Below are 27,298 nucleotides of genomic sequence, written 5' to 3'. Positions count from 1 at the left end.
ACCAAACTTTTTAAATACCTCTTAACCAAAAGTGTTCAATGAAGGGGAAAGCCATCACTTTTATTTCCTGCTTATGGGTTTCAACAGCACCTCCTTTGCTTTGCTTTTTGTAGTAAGTATTACAGGCTTTCATTACACTCACAAGATAAGACCAGAGCAGAGAAAACAAAACCAAGGATGGCAATATGAAAATCTGACACAAACTGCACCTCGTTTTCAAAATACATTTTTATTGGATTTAATAAGAATAAATTGCTCCATTCCACCACTGCAGTTCAACATCCTTGTTAAGAAAAGAAAGCATTTCTTAAGAAATCCCTTTACCAAAATGTTCCTGTTTAATCCCTGCAGACTGTCGTTGTAAAGGAGGATGATGTTCAACAAGTGAATCCTCCCAAATTCGACATGATTGAAGACATGGCTATGTTAACTCATCTCAATGAGGCCTCTGTGCTGCATAACCTGAAACGGCGTTATGCCAAGTGGATGATCTACGTAAGTAAGACAAGGGCACCATGTCATATGTCTGAGTCAAAAGACCCAAAACAGATTTCTCCCATTTCACGTCCTTTTGCTATCCCAAATAGCAAGGTTTGTGTCACAAAATCCCACCCCACCCCCCGCTTTAACTTCCATTAACTTCCATTATATTAGAAATGTTCCCCAAATTTTGGTTCTAGACACATAGAGAGTAGCTGCTTGGTACCTTTGATTAGATGTTCATTTAGAAAATGTCCAGAGATGTGTGTGAGAGAATATCTACATACAAGTATTGATACTGCGTGACTCAGAAGAGTGAGTAAATAATATTTGTTCCCAAGCATAGGTTCCAATTCAGGTTTCAGTAGCAGGGTTGCAAGCAACTTTAATCTGCATTTGTTATAGTTACTTCATATTAGGCTTCATGACAGCCAGAAATAAGATGTTCCTGAGGAATAATCACACACAAGTCCAAAATATGTTGGTGGGGTGGCTGCCATCTTCTGTCCCATCCAAAATGGGACTAAATGGTGATGTATTTTTACTTTTTTCTTTCCTCTCAGACCTATTCAGGCTTGTTCTGTGTCACCATAAACCCATATAAATGGCTTCCAGTTTATACTGCTCCTGTGGTAGCAGCCTATAAGGGCAAGCGAAGGTCTGAGGCACCGCCCCACATTTATTCCATTGCAGACAATGCCTACAATGACATGTTACGTAGTAAGTATCTTATCCATTGTCTCATTGTTGTGGGAAGGAAGTTCAAAGCTAGCGTAGTCTTAGCCATTGCATTAAAACATCCCTAGCGTTGCCCCAACTCTTATTTGATCACCTTCATACTTCTCTTGTGTACCAAACTCACAGAGAGGAAAACAGTCTTTTGTCCCAGAGGCAATGAAGCTCTTAATTTTCTAAATGCTTTCTCTGTGTGAGAATTAATGTAAGAAACAGAGAGAGAGGGAGAGAGAGAAGATAAGATGGCAGAAATTTTGGCGATTAGAAAAATGCATCTTGCGGTGTTTTTCTTACTGCCAATAGACTGCTGTAATCTTCCGTGTTCCCTGCTTCGGATGTTGCACTGCTAGCAGACTACTAGCTTCCTAAGCAAGTGCATTCAGAAAGGGACTGTAGCACTTCAGAATGAAGATGTGGGAGGGATGGCATGTCTGAATGTTCCCCTGCATCAGAAATTCTGTGCATATGGAATTCAAATAAGTAAGAAGGTTAAGCTGGAATTCTAGGGCTGCGCCAGTATGGTTTCCTCCCCCTGTGCTCTCACAAAATCTGCCTTGGAGGGTCCCGCAACTCCCTTGGGCTGATGCAGAAGGCTGGAGGGTAGAGGAAGAAGTTCTGTTGTATGCTTGGAAACCCATTGCATCAGCAGAGCTTCTGCCTTGCATATTGGTCGTTCTCTTTGATGTGTTGCAAATTTATTTGGCATTGCTATATGGCAGGGGTGGCTAACTGACCTGTGTTCAACCCACTGAGAGTAACACCTATGTGAAAGTGTGTGTGGCCTTTTTTTGAAAGGGACATTTTGGGGCAGGAGGGTGTGTGTGTCACATTTTTTGGCATCACAGAATAAAAGCTGAAGACCACAAGAGCATTGGAAAACAATAATAATTATATTTTTAAAGGGTCAAATTTTAGGGGACCTTGGAAGTGCCACAAAAACTAGTTTGGCACCATAGTAGCATGGGGGTGGGGTGGGGCGGTGTACTTATGAGTACAGGAGAATAAGTATTGAAATAGGGCTATAAACTTGAGTTGCAGCTGAACAGGTGGCTGAGTGCTAGCCCTAATTTCCTTCTCAGCTGGAATCACTGAGATGAAACAGGGAGGGGCTACCAGTCTGAGTACAGTCACCTACAGCTGCATGCATATTCAGTAAAAAAAGAACTAGACTGGAAGAAAAGAGTTGAAGCTCAGTAGCAGAACAGCTGCTTTGCCTGCAGACGGTGATAGGTTCAATCCCTGTCATCTCCAGGTAGGGCTGGGAAATATTTCGTCTGAAATCCTGGACAGCTGCTGCTAGTCAGTGTTGACAGTATTTAGCTAGATGGACTAATTGTGTGACTCAGAATAAATCGGCTTCCTATGTAGGGAGGGATAGTCAGGTTGAATCCTAGTTAAGTCCCATCATGATCTGCCTACTGGAGTGGAGGGAACTAAGGCCAGATTTATTATGGTGGGTGGTGAAGTGTTCAGATTCACACCATACATTTAAAGCACAATGATACCACTTTAAAACAGTATTGGCTTCCTCCAAATAATTATGGGAGCTGTAGTTTGTTATGGGTGCTAAGAAGTGTTGGTGCTAAGAAGACGACCCTCTGTTCCCCTCACAGAGATATAATCCTCAAGAGTGGTTTAACCATCAATTTCTCTTCTCAGCTAACTAGGAATTGTGGCTCTATAGTAGGGGATAGGGCTCTTCTAACCACTTTTAGCATACTTAACAAACTACAGCTCCCAGAATTCTTTGGAGGGAATCCATGGCTGTTTAAATGTGGTACCATAGTGCTTTAAATGTATGGTGTGCATGTGGCCTTAGTGGAATGTGCACACACAAAAACTATGATGTCATGGACAGTGTCGACAGTCAACGACAATTTTTCATATAGCTTAACACTGAAAAGCAAAGCAGTGATCAGATTGTGCTAGGAGCTGCCTGTCTGTAAGCATAATATGAAGAACCAGTGGTAGAGCCTGAAAGTAACTGTTTGAGTCTAACAGTCCTGCTTCTTGTCTTCCAGATCGTGAGAACCAGTCTATGCTCATCACGTAAGTTCTGTCTTATAAGTCTGTTTTCTGTTTTGTATTGCCTGCGAGCTAGGGCACTTCCAAACTATTTTGCGGTGGGATTCAATCACATACCAGCAAATACAAGTTGTCCAATTATAGTTGACTGTGAACTCTTGTGCAACCACAAAGGCTGTGGCCTTTTGCTATAAAGAAAGTGACAGGATGCAGTGGAAAGGGTAGGATAACCCTTCCTTTGAGGCAACATCATCTATCCTCCCTGCAAACAATTCAGAGTGAATTAAGTAGCCAGCATCGTTTAATTTCCCTGCAAAGAAATGAGGACGAATGTAAATAAACAGGTCATCTGGGAGTGCCCTTAAGATGCAAGGTCTGATATCCTTTCCTGGTCTCACAATATTGGTTATGCATGAAAAGAAACTGCAGGCGGAGGAAATGCCCGTGTCTCCCTGTTTGAGAAAGCCAAATGGTTTGGCTGCGCTGTAGGATCTTTACACTCCCTTCAGTTTGTTGCCTAAGCACAAGCACACACACATGGCAGAATTTCTGGCTCTTGCATGTCAGCTAACAGCTGCTATAGCCCTTCCAGGAGTGCACTGCCAACAAAAAGTAGGGCAGAAAATTCCTCTCATTGTGTGGCTGCTCATATGTTGTTTATTTGTATTTCCTGTCTGCTTCTTTGAATGTGTCTAGTTATTACTAGGGCACAAAACTGGGGTGGGGGTGGGGGTGGGGGAGGTCCTGTTCAACCAATCCATTTCCATAGCAAATATCCCAAGATGGCAGAGTGAAACTAAAGCAAGCCTGCACAACTCATGACCCATGAACATGACACTGTTCAGCAATCACATGTTGCATCTTGCCAGGTGTTCCGTAACAGTTCCCCTAAGAACATCATATTGGAACATGAGATGGGCCCTTCTGGAAAGCCAGCCATCATGTTTCCCCATGTGGCCATTCGGATGCCTCTGGGAATCTCACAAGGACATTGGTGCAATAGTATTCTCCTCCTCGTGTTCCCCAGCAATGGGTATTCAGATAATGTATAGTCACCCTGCCTAGTTTTCATTGCTATAACCTGGTATTGTGGCTGCTATCAGACAGTAAGAAAACATGGGTTTCTTCCATTGCCTGATGTGGCTGGTGGGTTGTATTCAGCTTGGATGGTCACAGGGTGTGCAGGCCACCTGATCACAAGCAAAATATTGCTCTGTTAGAGTGACACATATCATTTTCACCGTTTCACTTTTAACACATAGAACTCATGGAGTCAACATCCAAAGAAATTGGGGAGCAATGCATATGTGTGAGTAAGGATGGGGGGTGGGAAATTGTATTCAGGTTCTCATTTGAAGCTGAATCTCTCAAATCCAGACTTTCCAAAACAATATGCAAACTGAAACACAGCTATGCTTTGAAATTCTCTCCCCCACACATACATACATACATACATACATATGCAAAGTGTGCAAAAATGGATGTGAAAAAGAACAAAAAATGCACTTTACTAGGGAAAATTGCTTGCAAAAATGTGCACATTAGTCAAAACTGCATCCAGAAATGTGTTTATCGGGGTAAATTTGCACTAAAATGCTGGTGGATTTTCATGAGGATTTTTTAAAAAATAAAAAATCACAAATTACTGCAAAATGTGGAGAACTGATTTTAGGACAAAAAAATTGACAGATCCTTCCATCCCTAGTGGGGTGGTGGGATTAAAAGAGAGACTAGAGACATTGTGTGGTTGCCCTATGAAGGATAGTGACTTGAAGGAAGGAGCAAGGTTTAGCTAAGTAGGGGTGGAGAAAGAGGCAGCTGGATAGGATAAGGGGAGGATAGGAAATGGCTACCTCACAGCTGCGGAGGAATGTTGGGGTGGCTGAGGCCCAATTGTAGAGGAGTGAGAAGGAGGAAGACTGATAACCGAAACAGCCATGTTGAGGAGGCTATATAAAGCCTAGTCTAGTGCCAGAAGCCCCTGATGCTTGAAGCTTTGGCCATGGCCTAATTAGGTAAAGCAGGGGATGATAGCGTGCAATGTTTGGCTTTTGTCCTACAGAGGCCTCGCTCCCCCCACTGCCGAGCATGTCTCTTTGTGTGCTGGGATTACAATGGAAGAACAGCTAACTATAGGCATGAAATCAATGCCAGGCCAGTGCCAGAGGGCTTTGCAGAGAGAGAAAGGGGCAGGAGGGAGGGTGATACTAGCCTGCTGATGTGATAAAGAAGCCTGGACCCTGGAGCCAGCCTGCTGGACGTGGGCCAGGAATACTTGGAGGCCCTGCTTCTATTCCATGGATGAACTATTTTTTCTCTGGATTTGTATCGAAAAGGAAGGAAAATCTATCTCCTCCTCCTTTCCAGTAACTTCGTGATAAGTGCATTTTCTGCTTGAGATAAAAGTGGAAGTTTATTAACCACCTGTAGCCAGTTCATTTTTGCCCATAGTAAAATGGCCCATTGGAAAAAACAAGTTCAGCTGCCTTGTCTCCTTTTCCATTTAAAGTGTGCCTTGTAAAAGCTCTTACAAGATATACACTAAGAATCTGCACTCTTTGCAGCCCTGTTTAGGGAAGTTTTTAATGGGTGACATTTTAATGTATTTTTAATCTTTGTTGGAAGCCACCCAGAGTAGCTGGGGAAACCCAACCAGATGGGTGGGGTACAAATAAATAATAATAATAATAATAATAATAATAATAATAATAATAATAATAATAATAATTTGTCGTTGTTCTAGGAGCAAAATGTAGGTGCATTTACATCAGGGCAATGGGTTGAACCTGTGATTCTTCCACTGGCATCATCATCGGCCAGCATTACCGATGGTCAAGAATGAAGGGAGTTGTAGTCCAATGAGGCCACAGGTTTCCTTATGCTTGAGCTACTTGTTCTCTGCTCCCTTGAAGGCAGCCCTTGCAGCACAAGGAACCCATGTGTGCCAAATCTGATATAGGTCTTTCCGCCTGCAGGTGGGGACACATTTTCAATCCAGCAGGAACATCAGTTTCCCACACCATTTCAGAAGCAATGTCAGGACAGCTTTTTCCCATGTCACATCACCTTTGCTTTTTGGGGGGAACTTCTTCTACCCTGATCAACTCTCATTCAAATGCCCCCTGCATGCCAGATGCCACCATAGCCAAATAAACAACCCTAAACAACCCTCCCCACATGCCTCCCAACTCTGCTGTATATTTCTGGGTGGGTGGGATTTTGGCTAGCTGTTTCTGTGTGCCTGTGAAATAACCTTTGACAGTAGTTGCTTCGTGTTCTTGATCTGTGTATTTCTATTACTCTAAGCGGAGAATCTGGTGCTGGTAAGACTGTAAACACCAAGCGGGTTATTCAGTACTTTGCCATTGTCGCAGCCCTGGGTGACTCTCCGGGCAAGAAAGGAGTAAGGCCCTCATTTGAAAACCTTTTTTCCCCTTTTTCTTTTTGGCTGTTTTCTTTTGTTCATTTTTGGTTTGTTTTGTTTTGGTCTTCTTTTGTGTTTGGCAGCGTGAGTGGTGGACGTGACTTTTTCTTTTACTTTGAAACAAGCAAGGCTTGAAAAAATTGCTTTGAGGGAAAAGGTTTCGTAAAGTGGGCGCTGCTAAAAACCCCAAGCAGTGGCTGCTTTACGGAATTTTTAAGTCACTGGCTTTTTCCTCCACTCCACAGTTTTTCTTTTCTGAAAATGGGGGAAATTCCCCAAGGCATTCTTGTAACTCTTTCTTTTAAGCCTTGCTTTTTGTGATCCCCTCCCTCCGTTATCTATACTGTTCCCTTTGATTCTTTTTCATCTTGTATGTTTTCTGACTCTCTTTCTTCTTCTTCTCACACTCCTTTTTTCCTTTTCCTTTTCTTTTTAAAAATACCCTTCTTACTTCTTGATTATTTTTGGACTTGGGTTACGCCAAAAGAAATTCACCAGCATTGTTTTCCTTCCCTGGATTTTGATTTTAACTCTCTTGCTTCTTGATGCTGTTCTTGATCTTGATCTAATCTATTTAACATATTTTAGTGGGTTTTTTGAATAATAAAAAGTTGGGTTTTTAAAATTTAAACAGTTAAGCTTTTTTAACATTCTTCTGGACAAATCTGAAATGTCCTCCTCTTTGGATACAACTTTCTGTGAAACTGGTTTTATATTTCTGGAAATGTAATGCTATTTTCTTATATTTTGTTATAGCAAGCTCCTGCCACTAAAACTGGGGTAAGTATTTAAAAGAAATAACTGACTTCATGTTCAAAGGCAGAGAGATGAAATAATACCTTATTAGTTCCAAGAAAATGGTACCTGAGGAGCAGGCAACATGATCATCAGATTCATGGCAGCTCTTTCCAGTCTGTGCCTGCTCCTTGCCTGTGGCTAGTTGGCCATATGAAACAGAAGCTGTGCATATGATCAAACATTTTGTGCACTGACTTCCATTTTGGACCATTTGAGCATTCGAAAGGTTTGGTCTTGTGCATGGCACAGTATTTCTTTCTGTTGTTTAGTCATCTTAATCATATTCGACTCTCCGTGACCCCATGAACCAGAGCATGCCTTGGAAACTCTCACTTTCTCCTCAAAGCTTCTCCTTTTTTATGTCCATGGAGTTTTCTTGGCAAAATACTGGAGTGGTTTGCCAGTTCCTTCTCTAGGTGCATCACATTTAGTCTAAACTCTCGGCTATGACCTGTCCGTCTTGGGTGGCCCTGCACATCACAGCTCATAACTTCCTGGACTTATTCAAGTCCCTTCGCCATGACAAGGCAGTGATCCATGAAGGGGACAGTATTTCTAGACTTATATTATAGTTGATTGGGAGGTCTCGCACAACAAACCAGCTTCTCCAAAAGATCAGTTTCGTGTAAGGTAACATTTGCCTTGGCCCAACATAATCTAACCTCCCTGAAAACAAATCAGGATGCATATTCAATAAGCAGATCATCCAAAAGTGCCTGCGGTGGCTGCATGTGACAACTTGGCACCAGATGCAGAGCTGATACATGTGGCAATTTTAGCTGACCACTACAAGCAGAATGATTGTGTGAATCAGCATTTCTGGCTTCATTCTAGTGTCCAGAAATATATCCTATATAATATAGGACTTTGTTAACATACAAAGCATCTCACTAAAGGAATATTATAGGGTGTTTCCAAAAATCTGTAGAAAAGCAACAACTCTTCATTCTTTGCCTTTAATCTGCTAAACAGTAAAATGTGTGTGTATTTCAATAGTTGTTTAGATATTTAGAAGTTGTTCATTTTATTCTAGTTCTTTTGCTCCTCTCCGATAATTCAGTACTGTGGGGTGGTAGTCAACTAAGTTTTACTGAGAGTAGACCCACTGAAATTAATGGAGCTAACAGAGGCCTGATTGTTTCAATGGATCTAAGCTTAACCAACTTCTTTGGCAATCATTTGTAGCCAAGTTAGATTGTCTTCCATGAGCATGGTCTTAACAGTAGAGTTGCCGTATTTCAAAAAGTGAAAATCTGGACGTTTTTGAGTTATTTTTGAGGGAAAATGACACTGCCGACACGGGCTGTCATACGTCTGGATTCTTGCGGACCTTTCACCAATTTCCACCCAGACACTGCTTGTGGCTGTAGTATTCCGGATATATCCAGGAAATTCTGGACGTATGGCAACCTTACTTAACAGTGAGTAGTGGATCTTACTCCCAGGAAAATGGGTATAGGATTGTATACTTAGTGCTTTCTAAGTTTCCCTTCATCTTTTAAGCTTTAAAGGCATGAAAAAGAAGAGGCGTCTTTCCTTTCCTTTTGAATGAGTGGTGGTAATATAAAATGTAAATCTCCATTTTTCAGAACACATCATTTCAATGGTGTTGCATTCCAAGCCAACAGAAGAAGCATAATTAGAAGCAAACAAATCCTCTGTCACTTTTGTATTAATGGCCCAGATTAACTATCCAAGACTGAATTTACACCCCACGTTTGTGGTTCAGGCTCCTATGTCCATCTGTTCATTTCTGACATACTGACACCTTCATAAGTAGCCTGAGGGTGCTTCCAGATGGAGGCATAATGCTGTAAACTGGGATGTTGCACATGGGTCTTTGGCATCAGTTGTTGCTGTTTTTTTTGTTTTTGTTTAAATAATATTGGATTTTCTCTGGAAAGGGCAAATCCAGATTAAAGGGAAGGCAGGGAGATATGAGCTGGTATTTTGATGACAATGACATCATGTGGACACTGTAAAAAAAATAAAAACAACCTTCATACTTGCGGAGTGCTGATCCCACAATAAACACCCATCTGGAAGAACCCTGATACTTCCTTTGTATGTTCTCTCTCCATTCTCCAGTAAGAAGCATTGTTCCCCCTCATTTCATTGCTTATATGTAGTCTCAGAACATCTCTCAAACACAGTGTTCCAGATTCCAGAATGTATGTGGCTCAAGCTGCCTCCAAAATATGAGTGGACTCTTCTAGATATGGGTAGCCAACGTACTGCCCTAGAGATGTTTTTGGAGTGCAGCTCCCCTGAGCTCCAGCCAGTCTGGCCAGTGGTCAAGGATGATGGGGTTTGTACTTCGACAACATTTGGAGGCTACCCTTGATTGAGGGTTAGAGAACCTTTTTCAGCCTGAGGACTGCTTTCTCTTCTGGGCAGCCTTCCAAACACCACATGCCAGTGATTCAGGAGGCAACTGCTGATATTGGTCAAAGGTTAAGAAAGTAATGGCATCCTCTATGCTGTGTTCCTCATCTTGCTCTCATCAGTATTCAAATAAATCTGGCTTGCAACACTGGGTATTTGAACTATCCTATGTTTATGTGATCTAGGGTACCCTTGAAGATCAAATCATTGAGGCTAACCCTGCTATGGAATCCTTTGGCAACGCCAAAACCCTGAGAAATGACAATTCCTCACGATTTGTAAGTATTTTTTAAAAAACAAAAATACAGTACAGAGCATTTATACAGGCAGTATGGTATGCATATGTGGTTACCTCGGGTTAAGTACTTAATTTGTTCTGGAGGTCCGTTCTTAACCTGAAACTGTTCTTAACCCGAAGCACCACTTTAGCTAATGGGGCCTCCCACTGCTGCCGTGCCACAGGAGCACGATTTCTGTTCTTATCCTGAAGCAAAGTTCTTAACTTGAAGCACTATTCTGGGTTAGCGGAGTCTGTAACCTGAAGTGTATGTAACCTGAAGTGTATGTAACTCGAGGTACCACTGTAGAAATATTTATGACATAATGAAGCGTATGAAACAAACTATTTCCATATCTATAAATTCTCTTACTCATTAGTTTAGCAGATTATAGTGACGTTTTGATATTTGGAACAGAGAAATCAGCCTCTGAGGAAGGGGAGTTATGACCAAACACAATATGATTAAAATGTGAATACAATTAAAGCTGCACATTTATGTTATGGAAATAGCAAGTATGGGAAAGCATGAGGAGCCTTGGGGCTGTGTGAATACAGGTAGGGATGGGAAGTTTAACTTCATCCTTACCTATCACAGCAAAAATCTGAAGCTTCTATTTGCATGCCAAGGGGCAGCTCCATTGGTGCCAGTAGGAGTTCCCCTTGAATAGCAATTTCAGAGGCTATAATCAGGCGGCACTTTATCCCTCTATCTGGCTCTTGTCTGTCAGAGCAGACAATACTGGCCTAGATGCACAAATTATCTTACTTTGAATACAGCAGGTTTCCTATTTAAGAGCCTGCAGGTCATTGTGAGTACTTCTATTCATTTGCCTTTTTCCTTCCCATCAAAACAGGGCAAGTTCATTCGCATCCATTTTGGTCCTTCAGGGAAGCTGGCTTCCGCTGACATTGACATCTGTGAGTAAATGGCTGATGTCACATGACATCCCATGTTGTTTTTAATTTGAGCAGTTTGGTAAACCCTTGAAGTAGTAGCCCCGCAATCTGATTTCTTACCTGTTGTTTCTAGATTTGTTGGAAAAATCGAGAGTGATTTTCCAGCAGCCAGGAGAGAGAAGCTACCACATCTACTATCAAATCCTTTCTGGAAAGAAGCCAGAGCTCCAAGGTGAGAGGCACTAAAATAATATACAAAGAAATTTGACAATCAAGTTTGGAAAGCACAATGCAGATGATCACAAAAGAGCTGTGCTCAGTATGATATCCCTACTGAGTAGGGATGAGGAATAAATTCAATTCCATTCACATTTAAAAACAAATGTGCACTTTTCAAAACAATGCGTGGCCCAAAACACAGCTATCCTTTCAAATTCACACTTCTCTGAATTGTGCAAGCCAAGAAATGTATCACAAAATGCAAATAGTAGGGAAAAATAACATACAAAAGTGCATTATATTAGGGGAAACTGCTTTGCAAAAATGTGTATGTTATGCAAAAATCATACAAAAATGTGTATATTAGGAGAAATTTGCACGAAAATGCTGATGAATTTTCATGAGGATCTTCTTTTAAAAAAATCTCAGACTGGGGAAAAAACCGGAAACATAAGAAACTGACCCTGACAAATTTGTCCATCCTTCCTGCTGAACACTCCTAGATGCCACCAATGTCAACACACCTTATATCTGCTCAGTGCTTTTGAAATTTAGGCTAACCCAATATTTGTGACATTGGCACCGGTGCTTTGAAAAGGCTTGTGCTTATCAGTGCACTTAAAGTGAACCTTGTTTCTGAGACTTATTTATATAAATACGTTTATAACTTGCCTTCCCTCCAAGGACCTCAAGGTAACCTGCCCAATGACTATCACAGTTGGATGTAGAATATTGAATCTGGCAAGTTACAAATGGGAATTAAGTTTTAAGAATGTTTTAAGTAGCCCTCAAATTTCAATTTAAAAAGTGAAAATTGAACATATTTGAAAGTACAATTCGAATTTTGAACATTTTATCATTTTTTTTTTTTAATTTGCTCAAAATTCTGTTTAGTCCTAAGCACCTTTTGTTCTTGGGTCCATGATTCTGAGCACATCGGAAGTTAGTTTCATTGCATATCAGTTGGATGTTTAACGTAATTGATCCAAAAGCTGTACCTCTGAGCCAGATCAAGAGATAGATCATAGAAACATAGATATGTGTGTGTGAGCAGGCTCACACACATGTATCACCCTCTGGATCAGAACCTACAGGGGATTATTCAGATGTGTATTTGAATACAGTTGTCATTTACATAAATGCCATTCATTGGCATGTCATTACTGTCAACAGGATGCCCATTTTGATGGGCATCCCTATCTACATATTGATGGAACGGGTAACTGTGCTTGACCAGAACTGGATCACAGAGAAGGTTTGCACTTGCTCCCTTTCAATCTTTCTCTCCCTGTTTGCTCCTACAAACCTCACACAAATAAGAGCACTGTGAGCAGGGAGGTCCTTCAGACACATTCATGTAGGACCTCTCTCTGAGAGGATGGCAAGCTTGTCCAATAATGATCCCTCCCAGTCATGCTATGATCTGCACTCAAGGCATCTTTCCAGTATGGAACCCGATGCTGTGAAATAGGAAATGTAGGCGAAACCCTTTTCCGACCGGACAGGGATTTTTAGCATAGTGTCCTGTCATGGCAGTAAGGAATCTGGGCTACGGCCTGCTGCTCTTGCTGCTCGGTGACAAACAATACCTTATTAGGCAGGTCTGGAGAGCTCTACTGAGCAGTAATCTTATCTGGTGCTCACAAGGCCAAGGCTGACCACTTCTAAATCAGTCAGCAGCCCAAGGGTGTTCCTAAGATAGCTGGCGGGAGATGCAACTATACAATGCACATGCCTTTCTGGTAGCCGCGTAATGGAGACTATGTGGCCTCTGAGGCTGAAACTTCCAAGCTGATCCTTGATTCATAGCCACTTGATTCATAGTTCAAATTGGGCATGTACCCACAATATGCTGTGAAACAAAGAACACATCTTCTGTCTGTTTCCCCCCCAGATATGCTGCTGCTGTCTTCCAACCCCTATGACTACCATTTCTGCTCACAAGGTGTAACAACTGTAGACAACCTGGACGATGGAGAGGAACTCTTGGCTACAGATGTATGTGTTAATCCACTGTGAAATCAACTGGGGCTGTCAAAGTCTCTTTGTGACGCATGGACACAGTCTAGCCTCATGAACTGCTTCCGAGACCCATTATTTTTTAAGGGGGGGTGGGGAGAAAAGGAATATAATAAGCACAGTTGTTTTCCACAAAGAATCCTGGAAACTGTACTTTACCCCCCAACTGAATTAGAATTCCCAGCACTCTTAACAAACTACTGTTCCCATTTGTTGCTACATAGCTAGCCATTTCAAATGGCACTGGTTTTGATGTGAATCATGCATCCTTTTCTTATTTAAGGGGTGGGGAGCCTGTGTCTTCCCAAGATTCTCAGTCTGGCTCACAGCACTATCTGTGGGATCTCTCTCTCTCTGCCACGCCCTTCTCTCCTCACCCTCTTCTACCCTCTCCACAATGATTCTGCCAACCAGCCTCCTGACAAAAAGTTCATGGGCTTCTGGATTTGTCTGTTTTAGATTATCTGCATGCTAGATAATTTTACGGCAGGGGTCTGAAGGGTGCACTATGGAAAACACTATGAACTCAACTCAGATGCACAGAAAATGCAAAATAGCAAAAACCTGCATATATAGGCTGTTGAGAGTTATTACTTAAGTTTAATGAGGTATATTTTAGCAGCGTGAAAGAAATGCCAGCTAGACAAGCCAGTATAGTGCATTTGTCATCTGCTTAGCATTTGCATCACCAGAAGGGTGCAGCAGTCCTTCTGGGTTGAGGCCAGTACATCCTGAATTCGTCCTTTTCTGTTTGTTAATGGAATGATGGCGGTGGCGTGACCACACTTTGTCTGATTCCTTCCGCAGCATGCTATGGATATCCTGGGCTTCAGCAACGAGGAGAAATATGGCTGCTATAAGATAGTAGGAGCCATCATGCACTTTGGCAACATGAAATTCAAGCAGAAACAACGTGAAGAACAGGCAGAGGCTGAAGGCACTGAAAGTAAGGGAGTTTGCCTACATTGCTGCCTACAAATCGCATTGTGGCCGCCAGATCAGTCTGTTGCAGCAAAACTAGCAGTCTGGTGGTACTTGGAAGCAGAGCCAGCAAAAGCACCTGATTAGCTCAAGCAGCTGCCAAGCCCAGTGGCATTTGGGACCCACTGCTGATGTCTATCCTGCCCTCCCCCTTTTAAACCCTCTTACTTTCTCTCAGCGGCCATTACTTAGCTTTTTGTCAACTCAGCTTTGGGAGCATTTGTGAATGTGGGAATGGCTGTTCTCTGGAGCTACCAAGATAAGCTTCTCCAGGGTCCTCATAAACTGGCTGTGGGGAGGGCACAATTGCATAGGTGCTCATTGGACAACACCTTGCTGTTAGCTCCCTCAGCCCTTCTGAAAAGACTAAGGTCGCTTCCAGACAACCTGTTTCTTTGAGAATTCATCCTTATTTGTTTGTACAAAGTTTCTGGGGAGTTCTACAAAATCCACTGTTTATAAGCAATCTTTCTTATTTGCTTGCAGGAAGCTTAAACTATGTCATGGGCAAGTAATTGTTACCCCACACTTTCCAGTGCATTTTCCTGTCCCTTTCCTTACAGCAAACAATCTGTTTCTTTGGGAGGGGGGTGTACAAGAGTGGTATAATCCACTTCAGTGGCACAACCTGAACCTGCCAGTAGGCAATTGAACCCTACCAGTATAATGCTAGCCTGGGAGCAGTCACACAAATTTATTGTGGCATCATCAGCTTTTATAGACCAGAATGCACATGTGTTAGGATTTATAAATCTCTGATCTTATTATTACTACCTGCTGGAGCCCAAATTGGTCTGCCTTTAATTGGCTTGAACTATAAGCAGTTCCTGCTGGGTGATGGCTCTTAATCAAGGGGTTCTAAATTACAGGAACCCACATTTATTTCTCATCAAGACCACTTTCTTATTTATGATTTTTTATTGAACTGCAGGTGCCGATAAAGCATCTTACCTCATGGGAATCAGCTCAAGTGACCTGATCAAGGGACTGCTCCACCCTAGGGTGAAAGTTGGAAATGAGTATGTGACCAAAGGCCAGAATGTGGAGCAGGTGAGCTTCTTGGGCTGTACGGCTTGGCCTTATGCCTCCCTGCCTCCAGTTTCCCATAGGACCTCTTAGCGATGCACCTGGGAGAAAGGTTGTGCATCTTAATCTCTGTGTTAAGACGTGTCACTTGTGGAAAATATATATTTCAAGCAAAAGAGTGGTGGTCACTTAAATTGCCTGTGCTTAAATTATCAAATAGCAGCAGTGACACATGCAGCCTGATTCTTGGCATGTTTCCTCAGAATAAAGCCCAACTGAGTTCAGTGCGCATATGCACAGGATTGTGTCTTTAGTTATCCAGAAACTATTTCATCAGTGTCAGCTGAAACATACTGATTCTATTTTATAAATAGCCTCCCTCCCTTTTCTGTGCTTGACCATGTCGCCAAACACAGTCAGCTGGGTGGCATATAAATAATAAAATTATTATTACTATCATCATCGCCGTTGTTGTTGTTATCATCATTATTGCTATGTAACACCATCAGAAACAAACAAATATAAATTCTGACCAATTATCGTTACATAATTATTTGCAGGTTGTGTATGCAGTGGGAGCCTTAGCCAAAGCTACCTATGATCGCATGTTCAAGTGGCTGGTTTTTCGTATCAACAAAACTTTGGACACGAAACTAGCCAGGCAGTTCTTCATCGGAGTTCTGGACATTGCTGGATTTGAGATCTTTGAGGTGGGTTTGAAAACTAGCCCACATTTTGCACTGTGTAATGGAGGGGAAGTGTTGCTAAGAATGAAATACACATGCCAAACTGCTGCTGACTTCCTTGCCCAAAGAAAGTTGCTGGCAGGCTGAAAGAGATATCGTGAAAATTCAGAACTCATCTGAGCTATAGAATTGGATCCAGTTTGGTGAGGTTGTTGAGAATTCTGCATTAGAGATCATACCTAGGGTTTCAATACACTTGGCATGCTTGGAGCTCCAGGTAACCTGGTTGTGGTGCGTAGCCATTTTCATTCAGTTAACTATGGCATTCCTGTTCAACCGGGAATTTATGTGTGGGGTACAAACATGCTGGCCAATTGTCACCAGATCTGATCAACAGCTGGGAAGTGATGGGTGGTTTTTACTCTTCCGAGGCTCCTGGTAGTGGAGTATCTTGAGTTGGGCAGTGAAGTCTCCAAGCTCTTAGGCGTTCACTTTCTGCCTGCAGTTTAACAGCTTTGAACAGCTATGCATCAACTTCACCAATGAGAAGCTGCAACAGTTTTTCAACCATCACATGTTTGTCCTGGAACAAGAAGAATACAAGAAGGAAGGAATTGAGTGGGTCTTCATTGACTTTGGCCTGGACCTGCAGGCTTGTATTGACCTGATTGAAAAGGTAAGATTGAGGCATGATTGTACAACTAATATGGCTGGCTTTATATATGTCATTGAAAAGGTTGAGTGATAATGGAAATGTGGCTACATCGATTCTAACGTCCTCTTGTTTCTAGCCAATTTGCCAGATGAGTCTGGCAGGCCAATACTTTCACAACAGAGCAAAGTAAAAATTAATTTCCTTTCTGTTGTAACAAGGTTTTTACATACTTTTGACTGAAACCTGGTTCCATTCATTCTGGCTAGTGGTTCCGGCTTGCTGAAATTGGCCTCACTGTAAGAGACACTTACTTGCAAGCTACAATGTGAATTTAAAAAGTGATTTCCAGTAGCAAAGGAACAATTTAAACATTTAACTCCCACTGGCAACTGACTTTTTTCAGCTTCTGAAAACTTCTCATGGCTCCTTGTTCCCCAGTTCTCTTTGGGAAGAACAACATAAAGTAAAATTAGGTTGGAAATAATGTTTATACTGCTTTTTTCATGAGACAAAAAGGAACCATCCTCATAAAATTATGTTCTACAGCTCCAGGGTGCTGCATTCTTCTACTGAAAACATGGTAAATAGAACACCTTTAGAACTAGGACAGGGGCAAGCAACCATTTTGAGCTAAAAAAGAAAGTGTGGTCAAATCACTATTCAATGTGCACATAATACAGTGGCCTGAAAAATTAAAATCACTTTACCAACATGGTAGAACAAAAGCATTTCCCCCATGGCATAGTTGTTTGTCATCCTACTGCACAAGCTTGCTTTCACATGAACAGTATAGCAATTTTCCTAAGGGAAGCAATCTTTTGTGGTGACTTTTCCACTTCCTGGAAGCACTTTTCCCCACCCCCACTCTATGAATGGGTTGAATATGGTTTTTCTTATACTTTGCATGCTAACTTTAGAAGCCTTTTTATAACATTCATCACATGGAAGTGGTTATTGCTTAGACTATCCTCCTCTCACATAGGACTAATATTAACACCAAGTGAACTTGCCTCCAGTTTGTTGATGAGTATCCTTTCCTTGCAGCCAATGGGAATCCTCTCCATTTTGGAGGAAGAATGCATGTTCCCCAAAGCTTCTGATATGTCATTCAAGGCCAAACTGTATGACAACCACATTGGGAAATCACCCAACTTCCAAAAGCCACGGCCGGATAAGAAGCGCAAATATGAAGCCCACTTTGAACTGGTGCACTATGCTGGAGTGGTATGTCTTCGTTTCCCAACTTCCATATACAGGGTTTTTAGTGTTGCTTTTCTGTTTTCTGCCTCTGTTACAGCTGGTTTTGCTCTTTGGCAGGTGCCCTATAACATTGTTGGCTGGCTAGACAAAAACAAAGACCCATTGAATGAGACAGTGGTAACCATCTTCCAAAAATCACAAAATAAGCTGCTGGCCACTTTATATGAAAACTATGTGTCCTCTTCTTCAGGTGAGTGGCGTTCCCATCTGTGCCAAACAAAGCACTAAATACAGAATATGTAAGATTATCTGAAAAGCCAGAAAGTGGCCAGGCTGACCCCTGCTTAGCTTCAGAGACGTGTAGAGTTCAGACCATTCTCTGGGCCTGGGTATTCAATAGAGCCGGAGAATTAATTGTCCTATAACTTGAGCGATAGGGTTGGTCTCGCAGCTCTTGGGAACCAACCAAGGACCTGAACCAAATTAACACCGTTAAGGCAATAAACTGACATTTCGTTGGGCAGATGATGCAACCAGGACAGGTGGCAAAGAGAAGCGCAAGAAGGCAGCTTCGTTCCAAACTGTGTCCCAGCTGCATAAGGTAAGTGTTTGCCCACTCCCCATGGTAAGCAGAACTGCTGGCTAGAATCTCACTTGGCTCTCTCTCTGTATACGCACGGCACTTCTTCCAGGCAATAACCTGAACGTGAAGTCTTGGAACACCAGGCAGACACTAAGGACTTTTGGGGCTTGGCTATTCTTCCCTCAGTTGGCCCAGAGCGCTCTCCCCTTTTGAGAATATTATTGCTCAGGAATAACAGCTGCAACTATCCCTGTATTGTAGGGACGCGGGTGGCGCTGTGGGTTAAACCACAGAGCCTAGGACTTGCTAATCAGAAGGTCGGCGGTTTGAATCCCCATGACGGGATGAGCTCCCATTGCTCGGTCCCTGCTCCTGCCCACCTAGCAGTTCGAAAGCACGTCAAAGTGCAAGTAAATAAATAGGTACTGCTCTGGTAGGAAGGTAAATGGCGTTTCCGTGTGCTGCTCTGGTTTGCCAGAAGCGGCTTAGTCATGCTGGCTATATGACCTGGAAGCTGTATGCCAGTTCCCTCGGCCAATAAAGCGAGATGAGTGCCGCAACTCCAGAGTTGGCCACGACTGGACCTAATGGTCAGGGGTCCCTTTACCTTTACCTTATTGCCAGCTCTTGGTGATCATCGTATCAGCATTTGAATAGGAATAATGCTAGAATGTGGAGGAGTCAGGTTCCATTTGTAGTAGAGTAATGCTTATTTCCGCCCCTGTGATGTCTGCGCTACATGGTTCCTGTCTGCTTCTCCGTTGCTGAGGGAGAGGCAGTTAAGACTTGCAGTGATGTTTAGATAATTTATTACATGAACATCACTTTAAGTCTGTGCTACTTCTCTCCTCCTCACTCTTGACTGCGGGAAGGAGAACCCTTGGGAAGAAGAAAAGAAACGTGGATCTTACCAGGGTTGGAGCAACAGGCCCTTGGCCTTTCCCATGTTGGGAGAGGGAGTTAGCTGGACACAACACTCCACACATTGAGCCACTTAGCAGAGCAGGAACCGTCTGACTGAGAGACAGTGCTTCGCAAGTGAATGATCCAGAAACCACAAGGTTAAAAGCAAAGAGGGTTAGGAATGGTTTTAGATTGCAAGGTAAACTGGGCATGTGGAGAGTACAGAAGCAGCAACATGTTATTTAGCAGCATTGATGGGGCAGTTGTGGGTTTTGGTTTTTTTTAATAGATTGGATGGCCGAACTAAATGTGCCAGTTCTGTTTGCGTAAAGCAGACCTGCCCCATTCACATAAAAAGTGGGAGTGCTGTGGTGGGGGGATAGAGGGCTGTGGTCAGGAGGGAGAGGGAGCAGCCCAATTTTCAGAGCCCCTTAGAGGGGAGTTGAACCTTCCCCAGGCCCACCACCTAACCTGTGCATGGATTTTAATTTCTGCTCAGTAGCAGGCTACATGCTTTGTACACACAGGGTCCCAGAATCACTTCCCAGAATCTCCAGATAAAGGGATATAAGGGAGCAGGGTTGAGCAGGAAATAATAATCTGTGCCTGAGGCCCTTAAAAGCAGCTGGGTGATGGGGATACCCAAAGTCAGGCCTCAAACGCAAATCATCATAGTGAGACAGGCTTCTGTGAGAGGAGGCGGCCCTTCAGATATCTGGATCCTAAGCTGCAGAGGGCTTTAAAGGTTAAAACGAACTCCTTGACTTTTGCTCAGACGTGGACTTGGGGGAGCCTGTGAAGTGACTTAACCCTGTATGTCTGCCTTATAGGAAAACCTGAACAAACTGATGACCAATTTGCGTGCTACCCAGCCTCATTTTGTCCGCTGCATCATCCCCAATGAAACAAAGACCCCAGGTACACAACTGCAAAGAGTGCGCTCTGTCTGTGAGGGATTAGAATGACTGGGGGGAAGTCTGCAGACAACACTCTTATGATTATTTGTTTGGCATCTCTGTGAAGCTTATCTGCTGTAAATAATGCCGCAAGCCTCATACAGGTTAAAAACACTAGTACTATGGCTTGAATTCTACATTTGGGTCCAGAGTAGAGTTGTGCTCTTGTGATGCCACACTGGAGGAAATGGAGTTGTGTGGGGAGGGTTATTTTTGCTGATTCCTCCTTCCTCCTGTGGCCCTGAAGGAGTTGCTGTGGAGGATTGGGAGACCTTCTGAAACAGCATGGGAGGTGGTGCTGGGGACTGCTGGGGGACGGAAGAATCAGCCTCCCCCCCTTTCCTCCACAGGGAGCCTTGAGTGGACTGGAGCCCTTCCTGCAAATGGGAAGAGCCCTTCCATTCATGGAAGTTCATGTCTGGATCCAACATACAGTATGACTTTGCTCTGAATAAATATTCTTAGAATTGGGCTGTAAAGGTATCCCTTTCCCTTTGCTTTGTTCCTTGTTTTGCATTCTGCTACTACTACCGTTTAGCTTTGTAGCAGGTGTTTTTTTCTTCTTCCTCATTTCTCTAGCCTTACGTGGATGCAAATACGCCTACGCTGGTGGCCAAAATTGTGGAAACCTTTTTGAAAAAGTGTATTTCTGAGGTTTGATGGCTCATAACACCACTTTTTGGGGAGTAATACCATAAAATTATATACCGATGGAAAGATAATTTAATGAAGAATGTAATGCAACAAAGTTCGTTCAATTATCTGTATTCTATCAAAAGTTATAGCCAAATAACGAGAAAAAGGAAGCATAACTTGCTTCCCTTTTTTAGATATACAGTAGCTTTCCTTCATTTGGATGTAGCCAATGAGCATGAGAGCCAATCAGGTGTTATGAGCCATCAAAACTCGGAAATACACTTTCCCACAATTTTGGCCACTAATGTAAATTATTATTATTATTTTCAAAGTATGAGCGCTCATCGCTGAGGAGAGGTGTTAGGATCTGTCCTTCCCTTCTTTCCCATGCAGGAGTCATGGACCCCTTCCTGGTGCTGCATCAGCTACGGTGTAACGGTGTGCTAGAAGGCATCCGCATCTGTCGGAAAGGCTTTCCAAACAGAATCCTCTATGCTGACTTTAAGCAGCGGTAATTAAGTTTTCTGTTCAACTTTGCTGATGATATCAGCTGTGCAAGACCTGGACGACATGCTATGAACACACAGTGAGAAATAAAAACATATGTCCCAGTCTAATCTCTAGAGCACGACTGGGGGTGGGGCGCTTTGGCCCTCTAGATGTTGCTGAACTATAAGTCCCATCAGCCCCAGCAAGCATGGCCCATGGCTGGGAGTTGCAGTTCAGTAACATCTGGAAGGCCAAAAGTTTCCCACACCTGCTCCAGAGGGAGTAATAAAATAAAATAGAACAATAAATACAAAACTTGGTGTCAGGAGCACACTCTACATCTGTCCCATGCTAGGAAAGATGTGCAGAGAACCCTCCTCTGTCAAAATGACCTCAGTGGGTAGGCCTTAGTTGAAGAAGGGTTCTTGATTTTCCTCATCTCTTCCTGAGGGTGCTGACGTCATCTCTTGTATCTTTGCAGCTACCGCATCTTGAATCCTGCTGCCATTCCTGATGACAAATTTGTGGATAGCAGGAAGGCCACAGAGAAGCTGCTTCTTTCCTTGGACCTTGACCACTCCCAATATAAGTTTGGACACACAAAGGTACATGGTGCACAAATTGAATGGGCGGATTAAGGGATTTGCTGTGCCATAAAACTAAAGCCTTGAGAATGGTCAGAATGTGCATGTGTAATTTTACATACACTTCCCTTGCTGGTAGTAAATCCACTACATTTTATTCTCCCTGTTTCAAACTTCTTGTTCAGTGTCTACCATATTGTTTTGCTAAGGACATCGGATTTACTAGCATACTTTCCTGTTCGTTCAGTGCTTACTTTCTGTAGCATCAACCTATAGAAGCTTTTATGACTTTTATGAATAAAACTACTTAATAAAGCCATGCTTCTTGAACCCTTCTTGAACCCAGTAAATGTTTTCTATCATTTAGCAACACATATGCTTACAACTACTGGTAAACTAAGAGTTAATGCATATTCTTACAACTTCCAGTATACCATGAGGTGGCTATACTTCCTGCTTAGCTAACCTAATAGAATTATTTTAGGATCTGCATGTAAGTGGTATTGCAGGACAAGGCATTGGACTTCCTATACCCCAACCCATATAAATAAGAGACCAATAAGACTGGGTTTGGGGGTAAAAACAGGCCACAACTTTATTGAATACAGATGAAAGAGGTTTGGCTTGGGCACGGGGCAATCTAAATACTTCCGGCCCACCCGTCGGAAGGGATGCGTGGTCAATCCAAGCGAGGGTTCCTAAGACTTATATCAAATAGGGTGACCCCCGCAGGGACTACCACCTGGGGGAGTGCCTTCAACCCTGGCCCCTCTGGGTATGCAGACATGGCCACTCCCCCCAGATCCCTTTAACAAGATACTCCAGCGTTTGGAGGGGCAGGCGGAGACTATAACCTCCCCTCCATCCAAAACAAAGGATTGCCCCAATGCTCAACCAGTTGTGACAAATTGGTATGAGGTAGGCAAAACCACCGGGTAAGAGCCAATTATCCCGGTGGGCAATGCCATTGAACCAAGAGAGGTGAGTGGAATTGTGTGATTTGATATATTAAATATACGACACCTTTTCCGTATTCTATAATTTGGGGGCAAGGAATTGGCACAAGGAGAATGTCCTTCAGAGGATGTGACACTGGTGTCTCCTCTGTTCCAACTTTCCCTGTTTGCAGGTGTTTTTCAAAGCAGGCTTGCTGGGTCTCCTGGAGGAGATGCGAGATCAACGTCTGGCCAAGATTATCACCCTCCTGCAGGCCAGGATGCGTGGACGCTTGATGCGCATTGAGTATGGGTGGATCATTGGCAGAAGGTATTTCAACACGCAAGCCTGGCCACAGCAACTCCTTGCATGTCGTCCGCTGGAATATTCTCAAACTTTTCACTTTCAGTGACCAGATGGGCAGACCACTTTGGGCCAGTGGGCATGTTTGGAATTATTTTGAGAAAGCACTGTGGATGGCAGCCACTAAATGGCTGCTATGGGGGTATGGCATAACACAAAATGGTTGCCATGCCCTCAAAGAGCAGGAAAAGAGACAGGATTTCAGAATGGTGCTGGCATGCCCCATCAATGCTCCATCAATGCAGCACCTGTATCAGCCACTGCTACATTCACTCACAGAGACAACCACTTTGTGCCTATCTTGTGTTCAAAACAGATGGGAGGGTTATATTATAAAATATTACAGTGCAAAGATATTAACATTTAGGTATATGAAGTATTTCCTTGAACAAGTTCTTCTCTATTTTCTTTAAAATATCAGCATTTGTTTGCTTGGCCATGGCCAATAGACCCTTCGTACATTTGTTTCTGATTTTCGCCCCCACTCCGTCTCTTCCCCCCTACTCCTCACTATGTTAATACAGTGATTTTTAAGTTTCAGAAAAGATCTGATTTTCAGCAAAGACCTGCACACAAGCTGATATAGTGTATACTGAGTTCCTCTGTGCATCTCTTCCTCCAGGAATCTGTAGCTTATTGCTCATAGTTTGAGGAGGGAGCAAGAATCTGCCGCCTCTATAATGGGCAGTGATCAGGCAGTAAGAGTGTCCACCAAATGACATTGCAACATGTGTTACTTATTCCCCACAGGGACGCACTCTACACCATTCAGTGGAACATCCGTGCTTTTAATGCAGTCAAGAATTGGTCCTGGATGAAGCTTTTCTTCAAGATCAAACCTCTCCTCAAGTCAGCTCAGACTGAGAAGGAAATGGCCACCCTCAAAGAGGAGTTCCAGAAGCTGAAGGAAGCTCTGGAGAAGTCGGAGGCTAAACGCAAGGAGCTGGAAGAAAAGCAAGTCAGCATCATCCAGGAGAAGAATGATCTGTCACTGCAGCTTCAAGCAGTGAGTAATATGTCCAGCTGAGCTTTCCAAATGAAGGGTAGGCATTGTGTTGTATGTAGTTTAGGAAGCTGACGGTGAATCTGGCCTTGACATTTTCCTTTCAAACATTTCTGTAAGTCACAAGTGTGCAACCTGCAGGTCACATGTGGCCCTCGGCCTTCCTCCATGTGGCTCCCTGACTATTATATACTAAGAAGGTAAAAGATGAATACTGAAGTCTACAGAGACAATATGCACAGAGACAAGGCACTGAAGTCTTGCTGATGGAAACATGGCAATGGCATACTGTAAGAATTTAGCCTGGTTTGGATGGGGGAATAGTCCCCCTGAAGAATCAGGTATGCCATTTGGGGTACGCCTTGCATTTTCCATTGGTGGCCACAAGTACCCTTGCCTGGCTTAGATAGTCAACTTTGCCTAATCAGTCTTGGAATTCTTTTGCAGATGCCTTCTAGTTTCTGAACCTTCATCAAGTACCACACACTAGTTTTCCCTTTTTACCATGCAACCATGAGAACTAGAAACTTGTGGTGTGTCAGGGGCATTTAAAATGAAAAATAAGGTACTTGAGATGTTTGATTCTGTGCCCCGTTACATGGTTCTATACATGTGATAGAACTGTGGATCTGACAGACTTCAACAAATTGATGGGTTCAGTGTTTCTCTTAGCTGGAGAATTGAAGGCAGTCAAAGTGAGGCTCTTATTGTAGACAGTAGACAAAACAGCACCATAACCACCATGCACATTTCATATATCTGCACACTTGAGAGTGGAGCAGCAGCATCTCCCAGTGTGGTAAAGTGCTCCCTCCTCTTGGATATTCTTCAACAGGAGCAGGACAACTTGGCTGATGCAGAAGAGCGCTGCGACCTCTTGATCAAGACCAAGATTCAGCTGGAAGCCAAGGTGAAGGAACTGATGGAGCGCCTGGAGGACGAGGAGGAGATGAACTCAGACCTGACCTCTAAGAAGCGAAAGCTGGAGGATGAATGTGCTGAACTGAAGAAAGACATTGATGACTTGGAGATCACCCTGGCCAAGGTGGAGAAGGAGAAGCATGCCACAGAAAACAAGGTGAGCACCATTAGGATACAAATAAAAAAACAGGTAATGGAAGCACGAAAAGAGTAAAGAAAAACAGGTAGAGTACAAAATCAGCACAAACTACTGCTGGTTTTGTGATACCTGAAAGTGCCACTAGTTTAACAGAGGATTCGTGTTGTGTGATTTCAAAACAGCACAAAAAGAAAAGAAAAGTTGTCTTCTCTTTTAGCAGAAATAACACATTTGGTTTATTGGGGCAGTGGCATAAAGGGTGGGGTGAAAGCATGAATTTACACCACTTTTCTTTTGTAGTTGATAGGTATTTAAAAATTACCATCTTCTGTGATGAATGTTGTTATGCTTCACCAAAGGCCTGCTGAATTTTACATTTGTGCATCCTTTCACTCTTCCATATTGTTCATATAACCCTCTAAGCTTTTGTCACACCATCGTAGGTGAAAAACCTGATTGAAGAAATGGCTGCTTTGGATGAGGTCATTGCTAAGCTGACCAAGGAGAAAAAGGCATTGCAGGAGGCCCACCAGCAAGCTCTGGATGACCTTCAGGCTGAGGAGGACAAAGTCAACACTCTGACCAAGGCTAAAGTCAAGCTGGAGCAACAAGTGGATGACGTGAGTCAAGGCACATGAAAAATGTCTGTGGTGGTGTAAAAGTTGAGGCTTCTGGGATGATAGAGGATCTGTGAAACCCATTTTGTCCAGAGATCTGGCTAAAAGCTCACTAGAGTGTGCAACCATAAATGCTTTGCTGGAAAAGTATCAGTCTCAGAAACCTTAACAATATCTACTTGTCCAGTTCTTTGAAATGCCTGCCCAGGAATATCTGCCTTTCAAATATTCCAGTCCAGAACTGGCCCTACCATTAGGCAGAGTGTGTCAACAGATGATTGTGGTGAGAGACAGCTTCCCCCACTATTAGAGGACAGATCTAACCCCCTTAAACTAGCCTGCTGCCCTCAGGTGCCTTGGAGGACACTGTGCCACTAACATTGCCTGTGTAGAAGTGAGATTCAACTGCTGGTCTAGTCACCTTCTGTGTGTAGAAGGGGTGGGTGGGGGGTGCCATCTTGCCTTTGGCCTCAGACAGCAAAATGTCTAGCTCCATAACAATGTGCTTTTTGGGGTAGATGCTTCTGTAATGTTTCCAGCTGGCTGAGCTTCTTATCCAATGTTGGGGAACCTGTGGCCCACCAGAGGGTGTTGGACTACAAATGCCACCATCCCTGCCCATTGGCAGTGCTGGCTGGGGCTGTTGGGAGTTGGAGTCCAACAACATTTGGAGGGACATGGGTTCTCTATCTCTGACATCATTGCACGGAGGCACCATTTTGGGAGAAAGGGTAAATCAGGTGAGCAAAGCATGTTCTGTGACTTTCTCATTTCCCTTCACTATTCTTTGTGCTCTCCAGCTGGAAAGTGCTTTAGAACAAGAGAAGAAGATACGGATGGACCTAGAAAGAGCAAAACGCAAGCTGGAAGGCGATTTGAAGCTCACTCAGGAATCTGTGATGGATCTGGAGAATGATAAGCAGCAGCTGGAAGAGAAACTCAAGAAGTGAGCATGCAATTGATGGAAATACCACCCAATCAAACCAAACTGGGTTAAGCAAGCTGCTTGATATCAGCCTAACAACAGATGTGAGATAATAGCTCACAACAGATGCGGAATTGTTTCTGCACTAGAATTTTGGAACAATAATTACAGGTTGAAAAGGTTTCTCTATTTTCATGCAGTATCGAAAGGCAAATTTGAGTAGGAGTCTCTGCTGTATGAAGGATTGTTGAAGATGCAAGTGAAAATAGAAATGGTGGGCTTTGTGTCTGATTTGTGTCCGTGGGACTTAAGCACACGTATTTAGGATTTATCCCTCCTGCTTTTTCCCATGTCCTCCTGGAAGCTTCAGTTACTGGAGTGAGAAACAGAGAAAGGGCATGAGTTGCACAGTGCAACCCACTAAGATGCTCAT

The 27,298-nt window shown here is 43.1% G+C and overlaps 1 protein-coding gene across 2 annotated transcripts in view; it reads left to right on the top strand.

The window, feature by feature from the left end:
- MYH7B (myosin heavy chain 7B) overlaps nucleotides 1-27,298 on the top strand; it is a 51,286-nt gene that overhangs the window by 9,129 nt on the left and 14,859 nt on the right. The window contains exons 4-27 of one of the 2 annotated variants that reach the window (XM_083507860.1): nucleotides 352-495; nucleotides 1,044-1,200; nucleotides 3,237-3,264; nucleotides 6,547-6,643; nucleotides 7,421-7,444; nucleotides 10,033-10,125; nucleotides 10,982-11,045; nucleotides 11,158-11,256; nucleotides 13,138-13,241; nucleotides 14,070-14,208; nucleotides 15,175-15,293; nucleotides 15,830-15,979; nucleotides 16,461-16,631; nucleotides 17,655-17,834; nucleotides 17,928-18,060; nucleotides 18,335-18,411; nucleotides 20,127-20,214; nucleotides 21,282-21,399; nucleotides 21,859-21,982; nucleotides 23,091-23,227; nucleotides 24,011-24,266; nucleotides 25,099-25,341; nucleotides 25,767-25,943; nucleotides 26,741-26,886. In XM_083507860.1, the coding sequence (XP_083363986.1) occupies nucleotides 352-495; nucleotides 1,044-1,200; nucleotides 3,237-3,264; nucleotides 6,547-6,643; nucleotides 7,421-7,444; nucleotides 10,033-10,125; nucleotides 10,982-11,045; nucleotides 11,158-11,256; nucleotides 13,138-13,241; nucleotides 14,070-14,208; nucleotides 15,175-15,293; nucleotides 15,830-15,979; nucleotides 16,461-16,631; nucleotides 17,655-17,834; nucleotides 17,928-18,060; nucleotides 18,335-18,411; nucleotides 20,127-20,214; nucleotides 21,282-21,399; nucleotides 21,859-21,982; nucleotides 23,091-23,227; nucleotides 24,011-24,266; nucleotides 25,099-25,341; nucleotides 25,767-25,943; nucleotides 26,741-26,886 (3,068 nt within the window). The remainder of the gene's footprint in view (nucleotides 1-351; nucleotides 496-1,043; nucleotides 1,201-3,236; nucleotides 3,265-6,546; nucleotides 6,644-7,420; nucleotides 7,445-10,032; nucleotides 10,126-10,981; nucleotides 11,046-11,157; nucleotides 11,257-13,137; nucleotides 13,242-14,069; nucleotides 14,209-15,174; nucleotides 15,294-15,829; nucleotides 15,980-16,460; nucleotides 16,632-17,654; nucleotides 17,835-17,927; nucleotides 18,061-18,334; nucleotides 18,412-20,126; nucleotides 20,215-21,281; nucleotides 21,400-21,858; nucleotides 21,983-23,090; nucleotides 23,228-24,010; nucleotides 24,267-25,098; nucleotides 25,342-25,766; nucleotides 25,944-26,740; nucleotides 26,887-27,298) is intronic. The other variant, XM_083507861.1, reaches the window with a different exon arrangement.

The sequence above is a fragment of the Podarcis liolepis genome, assembly GCF_965112155.1.
Source record: "Podarcis liolepis genome assembly, chromosome: 6".
Classification (NCBI taxonomy): domain Eukaryota; kingdom Metazoa; phylum Chordata; class Lepidosauria; order Squamata; family Lacertidae; genus Podarcis; species Podarcis liolepis.
The sequence above is the reverse complement of the archived record's forward strand: the minus strand, read 5'-3'. Positions and strand labels throughout refer to the sequence as shown.